The sequence below is a fragment of the Bacillus rossius genome, chromosome 1 (assembly GCF_032445375.1).
Source record: "Bacillus rossius redtenbacheri isolate Brsri chromosome 1, Brsri_v3, whole genome shotgun sequence".
In the NCBI taxonomy this organism is placed as follows: Eukaryota; Metazoa; Arthropoda; class Insecta; order Phasmatodea; family Bacillidae; genus Bacillus; species Bacillus rossius.
Genome location: NC_086330.1, coordinates 108,614,932 through 108,624,757, shown reverse-complemented (window position 1 = coordinate 108,624,757; position 9,826 = coordinate 108,614,932). Strand labels below are relative to the sequence as shown.

The 9,826-nt window shown below is 40.9% G+C and overlaps 2 protein-coding genes across 2 annotated transcripts in view; one reads left to right on the top strand and one right to left on the bottom strand.

The window, feature by feature from the left end:
• Positions 1 to 3,194: 3,194 nt before the first annotated feature.
• Positions 3,195 to 6,155, bottom strand: LOC134541752 (uncharacterized). Its single transcript, XM_063385414.1, has 2 exons — positions 5,919 to 6,155; positions 3,195 to 5,606 (listed from the first exon to the last, which is right to left on the bottom strand). The coding sequence occupies exon 2, from the start codon at positions 5,176 to 5,178 to the stop codon at positions 3,703 to 3,705; it is 1,476 nt and encodes a 491-aa protein (XP_063241484.1). The 5' UTR covers positions 5,179 to 5,606; positions 5,919 to 6,155; the 3' UTR covers positions 3,195 to 3,702.
• A 424-nt stretch (positions 6,156 to 6,579) lies between these two features.
• Positions 6,580 to 9,826, top strand: part of LOC134541894 (actin-related protein 2/3 complex subunit 1A-B) — a 56,139-nt gene continuing 52,892 nt past the window's right edge. The window contains exon 1 of the mRNA XM_063385627.1: positions 6,580 to 6,729. The gene's annotated coding sequence lies outside the window, so the exon portion shown is untranslated. The remainder of the gene's footprint in view (positions 6,730 to 9,826) is intronic.

Sequence of the window (9,826 nt, the reverse complement as noted above, 5' to 3'; positions counted from 1 at the left end):
GTGGTACAAAAAGCTGTAGAAACGTGTGCAAGATAGGATGCGAGAATTTCCATCAAACCTGACTACAAACTCATGACTTCAATACAAATATGTAGAATTTTGATAATTTAATAGGTGCAAGATATCGTAAGTCATGTGAACTAGTTTGTATGTAATTTATTCACAGACTGCTGTTTTTACGATAAGTTAATTAAAACATAACTGTTGGACAAGGTGTACATGACTCATTCCTCCTGTTGTTGCATGTTTGTAATTGGCTTTTGAGTTTTACAGAGCATATTCAATATAATAAAGGCCTAGCCCAATTGCAGTGATATGAATCCGCAAACATTTGAGGCATGGTCTGAAACCAAAATAACTTGAGAAGTTTTCCAAAATCTGTATGTGCTTTGCGGGCAAATACTGACTTTAGAAAAGAGTGGTTTTGAATGACCAGCCTCCTTGTGGGTTATTCACCTGTCCCGGACTCCAGACCCTAGGAGTAAGTTCCGCGATGAACAGGGCTGGGAGGATGTGCTCCTCCCAGAGCACGAACCCTGGTTCGAGGACTCGGGGCCACGGCTGTGCACATTGTACTCGCTGTCCAGCTCCACTGCTCCTGAGCTAGACACTCGACCAGAGACAATAACATAACTGCTTTCGTGGGTCCACGCTGCGCAGCTCTGTGACCCTGACACCCAGTCCCGGCTGACGGAGTGTGGGGGAAAAGTGGTGTTGGGCTGCCGGAGTTTTAACGTTGTGCTCCATACCAGGGGGGCTCACAGGTCGAGCAGGTGGCATACTCGCGTGCCGCCAGAGACTAGGCGATAGGTACTAGGTTACCTGCATGACCACCCCCTGGCAGGACACCCGGGTTCAGAACAGTCGCTGCGTGAGGTCCGGCAGTCGTTCCACTGGCCTGGCAGTGCAGCAGAGGTATGGTGCTACTGCCAGGAGCGGAAGTCCAGGCATCCCGACAGTATGGAACAACAGGACCCACGACGGCCCCGTAATCCCTTCCACACTGTGGCAGTGGATATCATGGGGCCGTATCCTTGTACGTTCTACATCCGGCGTTTTATCGTGGTGGTCACAGACGTCTTCACCCTCTGGGCAGAAGCGTTCGCAGTACCAAACGTGAAGGCCAGCACCGTGATTTCCCTGCTTGAGTGCGAGTTCTTCCCGCGATACTGGTATCCCGCGGTTCTCCTGATGGACAATGGGTGCAGTTCATGCGGAGACACTGGCGAATGTCCTGCGAGCGATGGGAGGTGGAGCATCACACCACACCCACCTACCATCCACACGTGAATCCGACCGAAAGGCGGAATCAGGACATCAAAACTCAGCTTCGCATCGGGTTTGACCAGGACCATACCAAGTGGGACCTGCACTTGCCGACGCTGCTGTATTGCCTGCGCCGCAGGACAAACGTAGTCACGGGACACTCCCCCGCCGAACTGGTGAAGGGTGTAAACCTCGTCCTGCCCAGGGAGGCGCGAACACTCACCGACTCACACGAGGTGACTGTCGACGATCGGCGCGAGGCGCTCGACCACGCCAGGAGAAATACCTGGCCCGACGTACGCCCCAGATGCACCGGCCTCCGGGATTGCTGGAATAAGGCCATTGGGTATTTGTCTGGTGCCACCATCTGTCGTCAGGCGACAAGGGCTTCTGCGCCAGCCTAGCCCCTAAGTAGGCAGGCCCGCAGGAGGTGGTTGGCCGACTGGGAACCACGACGTACCTCGTCTTTCGCGCTGACGGATGCACGACAAAGGTACACATGGACGATCTCAGATTGGCTTACTGGATGGATGATGACGACGACGAACCACGGGATGCTGTACCCGCCGATGACACTGCGAGGGAGTTGGACCGGTCTCCCTCGAAAGGGAGTCAGGAGGGGGGCAACTGTTCCCCACCGGTGACTGAGGGTGAGGCAGCGACACCCTACGTGACGGACGGAGAAGGACAGCGAGGCGCCAGCATGATCGAGCTGGAGAGCCTTATGAGCTGAGTACTTCCGAACAACAATGACGACGACATCGACGACGGGAACTCTCTGAGCGGGTCGGGCCTTTCATCGAGGACATGACCGATAATGAGACCACCCTTAGTGACTTGTTCGACCTCAGTGACCAGGTGGTGATTCCACCGGACCACGAAAAGGGACGTTAACGGAGACATGCCCACCCCTGGGATTGGTGGGTGGGAAACACGGACATTAATGATGCGACAGCTGACAAGGTGACGGTGCGACTCCTCAGCGGGGAGGGTGACGTGGATCGGGCACAGCAGGTGGTCCTGGACATGCCCTTCGAGGAACCAACGACGACTACCCATGCGGGGGATGGGCCGGAGGTGCGCCGGTACACGCGTGACATGACTGCCCCTCGCTATCTCAGGGACTACGAGTGGGAGGGCCAGTACAAGTACCATAACGTGCGACAGCCAGATGCCGGCGGTTTGCACTGCAGCATCATGCAGCTCCTGCTGCGGTTCGCCCGATCCGGAATGGTCGACCTGAACGCACCCTACAAGAGAGACCAGACACGTAACTGGACGCGGCCGCGGATGCCGGTCTAGGCCGACGTCGGTGGTTAGGACGGCCTCGGGGGGGGGGATATGATGACAATCGTCATGCCCTCCTAGATGTAGAGGCTGTATCTGTCTACCGCCCGTGTGCCTAAGGGAGACACCTGTCCCACTGGTGCAGTACAGTGCAGTGCGGTGTTGTGTATAGGTCAGGGACGCACCCGCATGTGCCCTACGTCTGGATAAGGACCACTCACGGACGGCCACGTATCTGTGTGATTTGTGTATTTTATTTTGTAATTGGTATTGTATTTGTATTTTATAATTAATCGTATAATGTTATTTCAGTGCTTATGTATTAGTTTGTAGACCTGCCGCCTGGCCTGCCATGGACACGTCTCCCGTGCCGGCTTTCCTTTCCCCCTCCGCCGCCCTCGAGTTATCACGATCAGTTTAGCATATCACGGGGCCGTCATCAGCTGCCCTACAGCACCGCGTTCTCTTTACTATCGTAATTAGGGAGTCTGGGTCGTGTTGTGGAAGAAAACGTTCGTCTCACGACATGGTTGGCCAGGCTGCGATTAGGCTTTCCATTAATAAATCTCGTCTACAGAACTGAGCGAGACGTACCGTAAAATGGGGTGAATAGGAACAGTTTCCAACTTCAAGCACAAAAAAGTAACTTTATTCACAAACATATATAAATAAATTTATGCCAGAAACTTAGGTCCTTCCTTCTTCTTGCAATACCATAAGCAACAAGTGTTCTTTAAAAATTCCTTTTGTTAGTTATTAATTTTTTTAACGGTGTTCCCATTCACCCCACAAAGAGGGGTGAATAGGAACAACAATTTGAATTCATCTTTGTTCATATTCAAACATTAGTAGGGCAAATAGGAACAGGTTGTAATTGTTAGACATGAACGGGAACACACTATTAATTGAATATAAAACATTTTAATACGAAAATACAATTTTTTATGAAATTTCAACTTATAAATACACAAAATATACCCTTTTCATTTTACATCATCATAAGTGTTACGAAAAATATTGTTAATACTTAGAAAGAAATACATTTTCTACTGAGTAAATCATACAACTTCAGAAATGCACATTGGTACCTACCAGTTCTCTCCACATAAAGAGAGAATTCTTATTTGAAGAACAGTAAGCTAACTGTATCTAATACAGAAAAAGATCACTGAGATCATTTTTAAAACTAATCATATTTTTGAATCTGGAAGATGCCTTTTCTGTGTCACTAAGTTGTAATTTTGTGACAATGTCTTCGGAACTGAAAAATGCCTCTTCATCTGTTGGGAAAAATCTACATGTTTGAGGGTTCCTTTTGTAAAAGACTCCTACGTAACCATCATCTTCTGGATGCATTACTTTGCAGACATAGAGTCTGAAGACATTCTTTGATTTCCCGTACACTTTAACCACCAAATAGTCTCCTGGATGATGAACACTTGTCGATACCGGTGTGACATGACTAACATGAGTTCCCAAACGTGGTTCCTCTTCAGAATTTGTTTGCAATGTGTACTCATCACTTTCTTGTACACAATAATCTGAGTCATCAGATGATGATGATTCTGTGATTACTGGAATTTTGGTCTTCTTTGTGGGGGCCCCTCCAGCAAGCTTTCTACCATTTGTTTCTAGTCCTGAGGGTCCTGGTTCAGACACAACTGCAGATTCTTCAAAGTCTTTCACCTCCATACTTTTGCCAGGAATAACCGTAACTCTTCTTCTCTTCTGTCGGGTTTTGGGAGAGTCAGACTGCCGTAAGCTCTTCAACAGCTCTTTAAAAGTACTGTCTATGGCTTGCACTGCTGGGGACTGTTGAGTTGATTGAGTTTCGTTCTGGGCGCTGCTGTCAATGCTTGGTAACATCTGAAGGACTTTGTTCCGACATAAAGGCACAATGCCACACTTTCTGAAACCAGATCGTACATTGTCTTCTTTAAGTGTGCTAACCAACTTCTTTAACAAGCCAGGAAATTTGTCTTTGGGTACAGATGCCTCATTTCGGCCTGGTCCCTTCTTCCATTCTTCCAAGATTTGACGCCATGAATTCTTCATGGGTCTGAAGAACGCAACATCGAGAGGTTGTGTGAGGTGTGTAGAGTTTGTGGGTAAAAATATGAATTTGATGTTGTTAATGTTGCAGAGCTGTATGATGTCAACTGACAGATGAGAAGCTAAATTGTCCCCAATCAAGTATTTTGTCCCATCAAGTTTCTTCAAATAGGGTATGGCGATTGTCTCCACCCAATCACTGAAACAAAAACTATCGAACCAACCAGATTTGGTACGGTTGTATCTTGAGTTTTGTGGTCCACCTACCCTCCAACTGTCGTACAAATGTTGTGCTCTGTACACGACATAGGGAGGCAAGATTTTCCCATCTCCACTTGCCGCGAACATGACTGAAATGGAAGCTTTGGAAGAGTTCAATACACGTTCAGGGTATTTACAACCCCGCCTGAAAATTAATTTACGCTTTCCTGGATCATCACTCAAATTGGTTTCATCGAAATTGATGATATGAGTAGGGGAAACATTCATCAACTCTTTCTCCAGTTCATCAAAGTATTTAGATATGACATCATGTGACACTGCTGCCCTGGCCCTTTTAATATTCTGGCACATCCGAGCTGACAGAGCTTCTTTATGACGCTCTAAAAATGAATAAACAAAATCGCGACCAGGTGTATTGTCTTTGAATCTGGGCACATTCTTTCCCTGTCGCTCAAGAAAATCTTTTACAATTAATCGCAAGGTAAGCGAATCTAGGGGATATCCCCATTCAGCACACACTTGGAGACGATCAACCAATATTTTCTCTTCCTCCTCACTTAAAACTGTCTGTCCACCTTTTTTTTTATTTTATCTCCTTTCTTAACGTGTCTGTGCAACACTGTCGTTGGAATGTTGTATTTTTGTGAGCACTTTCTATAAGAAAGACCATTTTGAATGTGCGTAACAGCCAACTTGAGAATATGTGGTGGGCAATCTGCATGCTTACGCTCAGTAACTGGTTGATATTTTCGTGGCATTGTTTAGGCACACGTCATAATCTGCAACAAAAACAAAATACAAACTGGTACGTAATATCGGGAATATATTTCAGAGTATATATTTTTACTCTATGTTAAGGAAACAACCTACAAACATGTTCTATACAGAGTGGGGTGAATAGGAACACTCTTCTTCAGTGTTCCTATTCACCCCACAGTTACATAAACATAACCTCACAAAAACAAAATGTTAGCATCACATGTTTGAAAAGAAAAAGTATATATATATACATAAGAAAAATTTTAAATAGACCTTAGGTTAACACAAAATAAGTTACATTAAAGGTATATAAAGTGTAGTATTATACTTACAGATGAAGTTTTGGGGAATAAATATTTCATAGAATCTAGAGCACAAAATTTACAGCTGTGTTATTTGTTACTCAGTGGTACCAACAGTGTAAAATATAATTTCTCATCTTAGTATCATGTTAGCAAACTGACAAAAAATTAACTCAGACATTGCACTGCAATTATGCTTCACATGATTTTTTTTATATTTACATGAAGTTTTGTTCCTTTCCACCCCACTGTTCCTATTCACCCCATTTTACGGTATTGTTCCTACCGCCTTCGTCCACGTCTCCAACCTCTCCTAAACTCCTTCCCCCATCCCGCATATTCCGGTCCCGGCCACGTTCGGCCTGAACTTGCCACTCTCCGGCTGGAGCTACCCGGGCAAAAACGACTTTCACAGGGCGAGTTTCGTCGGGGATTGAGGGACTTAGGACCAAAGGGACAAGAACATCAACAAACACAATGCACCGATAGGCTGGGAAAGAGCGAATACGACTATTACGACTAATTTAATCAAATTATTTTCAAATTAGTAGAGACTAAAAACAGCTTCATACTATCGATTTAGTCTATATTTCGTATTCAATGGTGACAATCATTACTAATAGCGATTGTTCGTTTCACCTAGTGTACCATCTCTTTCAAAATAATGAGGAAAATTGCTTTCTGAATGTCCCACTACACTTTATTCTATGGTCCCACACATAGCTATGGCGTGTAACACTGTGTAATGTGTGTTGACGGACTTTAATTAATAGAAATTCGTGTAGACTGACCAGAGTCCGCGAATTTCGAACCTGCATTTATTTTTAACCCTTTGCAACAAGTGAGTTTTAAGTTTTTATATTTCTTGGTTGTGTAATATTTTGAATTATGTTAGTTCGCTGGGCGTGGTTATGTATTACGTTTTCAGTTTTTAACAGTAAAATTTTGTATTTATAAATATTGTGTTGTAGTGACATCGTAAGTTAAAATTTTTTGTTACATTTATATAGGTGTAGTTAATTATAGATTAGAATAAAAAATTTGGGACATGTATGTAACACGATACAGAAGATATATTGTCTATATCAGCGGTTCCCAATTTTGTTTCGGTCAGGGAATCATATGATTGATTTTTCTTTTGGTGGAACCCCAACTCCTTCAAAGAAAATTATTTGATAATAATTGTGCCTGTTTTATATGAATTCGTGGTGACTCGCAGAACCCCTGTGACCCTGCCACGGGACCCCAGGGTTACGCGGAACACCTTTTGGGAACCGCTAATCTATGGTATCAACTGAGGATAAGTTAGCTTCAAATCCTGAATTCATTTCCGAAGAGGTACCATAGTTACAATACTGTACCATAAAAATCAGGTAACTCGACTAAAGACTGGTGCAATACAAGCCTAACTCAATTGTTAAATATTGATGCAACTTAACCTACAAATTACTAGAAAAAAACCTACCTTATACAGTCTGTGTATTAGCTTAACTTTTAATATTTGAATTCACTTTTTCTGTGCAAAAATAAAACAAATCCCGAAGTTAGCTGAAGGTGAATTGTTCGGGTGTAATCGGGAATGGCAGAACTTTATGTGCATCTTAGGTCTCCCATGTAAATGACTACATCATGATGTAAAAAGAAAATTACGTGAGTTCCTACTGTTCATCCTTTGTCCTGGTTTGTTAGGTCAGGTCAGCTACATTATAAATACTTTAAAACTAAACAACCATTAAAATTAATTTTATTTTTTTAATGTCCGTTCAGTTTCAAAGTATTTATAATGTAGCTGACCTGACCTAATCTACCTTTGTTCTGTTTTGTTATGTCAGGTCAGTTACATTATAAATACTTAAAACTAAACAAGTAAAATTAATTGATATTATTTTTAATTTCCGTTTATTTTGAAGTATTTATAGTGTAACTAACCTTACCTAATGGAAAATTTCTGTTATTTAGGCATTCACGCGCACACGGCAAAATATAAAATGGCGAAGGTCGAATGATTACATACGTCTTGTATTGCAAAATAAGAACGGCGATATCTCCAAAAGTAATTGGAATTTTTTATCTCCGCAGGCGGTTATGAAAAGAGGACGTAAAAGAGCATATAATGAAAGTTATTTCATATTTGTACGATTTTTTTTGGCGCTAATCCGTACACTACATATTTACCGAAAAGAGAAAATGTTAAATGGTAATACTGAAAAAGTCAAGCCTGAAAAAAAAAACCTCTGAGATAAAAAAATAAAGAGGCAGTGTGCAGTGAGGTGATTCTTTTGAGAGTCATATTTATGTGGGGGGGGGGGGGGGGGGGGGATTATAGAATAGGTATTTTTGAGTACTGATAATTTTGCTTGGGCATTTGCAGATTCAAAGTACATTCTAAGAAATCTTTGCTGTAGTTAAATTATAATCCAAGGAAATGGTTTTATATAAATCAATAAAAAGAAAAAAAGAAAGATTTGGAACAGTAATACTGAATGATACTGGCATTATTCAAAAATAAAGTCTCTGAAATAAATTTTTTTGATATCTTAGACTTTTGATGATTTTCACCGAAAACAGCATTTTAAAATTCCTATTAGATTCTGGGAAACTTGGTAGTATGCAGGACCATGAAGTTGAGGGAAATTTTGGGGTAAGGGCCATTTTAAATGGGAAAAGTTTGGTTTTATTCAAATTGCTTGGTAAATTACAGAAAATTTGATATTTCATCAATATTTAGTCATTTTTAACTTGCTGAAAAACATATTTTTTTTGAGGACTTCAAGGCCGTTCTCCAAGTTTTATAGAATCCAGTCGGAACAAAAATATAATTTTCAAACTTTTTTCTTTTTCTTTTTTTTCAAAGCATTTAAAATGTAGCTGACCTAACCAATATATTATGAACTAACCTTGTAAATTGAACTTTTCACGTAGCACCGGAAATTAAAAGTTTGAAATTTCTAGAATGTACCCAAAATGAAAAATATTTAAACATGTTAACAATTAAAATGCATTTTAAATCCTTTACTCTATTTACAATCACTTAAGTAAATGTGCATATATCTATGCTTTATGGAAAACTACAGAAACACATTAAAAACTCATCTTTATTTTTGAGACTTGTGATTTGCATACTATGTGCATATATTAACATTTCTCATTTGAAATTTCCATAGCACTATTAATTGATGAAATATTTAAAATTAATTTGCTGTCTTCACACAATTTCACACAACACAGTGCGAGGAAACTAACCCTCACAGTATGATTGATATTTATTTTAAATATAAATATTGCCAGTGTAACCTAGAGTGTCATAGATTTGTAAATTAAAAAAATTATCACTGCAGAAGTTAATCATAGCAATATTTAAATATTTGTATCTAGCGTTGCCTTTAATAGTTGAGCGCAAAACACATATCAAAAGTTCTTAAAATATCAAACTTAAAAGTTTTGCCGGCTAATTAATCACTCAGTTAGAGTCCTGAGTTCTTTAGTACTCTACCACTGGGATAGTATCTAGTTGCAATTTATTCCTATTTGTACACACATACCTGATGAAACTATTTCTTGGCATACAATTCTTTAATTATTTCATACAGCAAAACATTTTATTTAGAACTCACTATTAACAATCCGAAACTTCCATTTTCATTTTTAAAACTTCTTTTTGTTACAAGCAAAAACAAAGCACATAAAATAAAATAATTTTTTCTCATAGTGTTCATTCGAGTCCAAAGACAAAATAAAAATTATTCAGTTTCATAGTGCTGTGAATATGGCATACTATTTACAACAGACTATAAATACTAGGCAAAAAAACACGACATCTATCACATACAAACGTAAGTAATATAGATTCGCTACTACAATGTCCAATGTCTGCGACTAAAAAGTACAAAACCCATAAAATACATTCATATGAAGATAACTACAAATATAAAGATAAA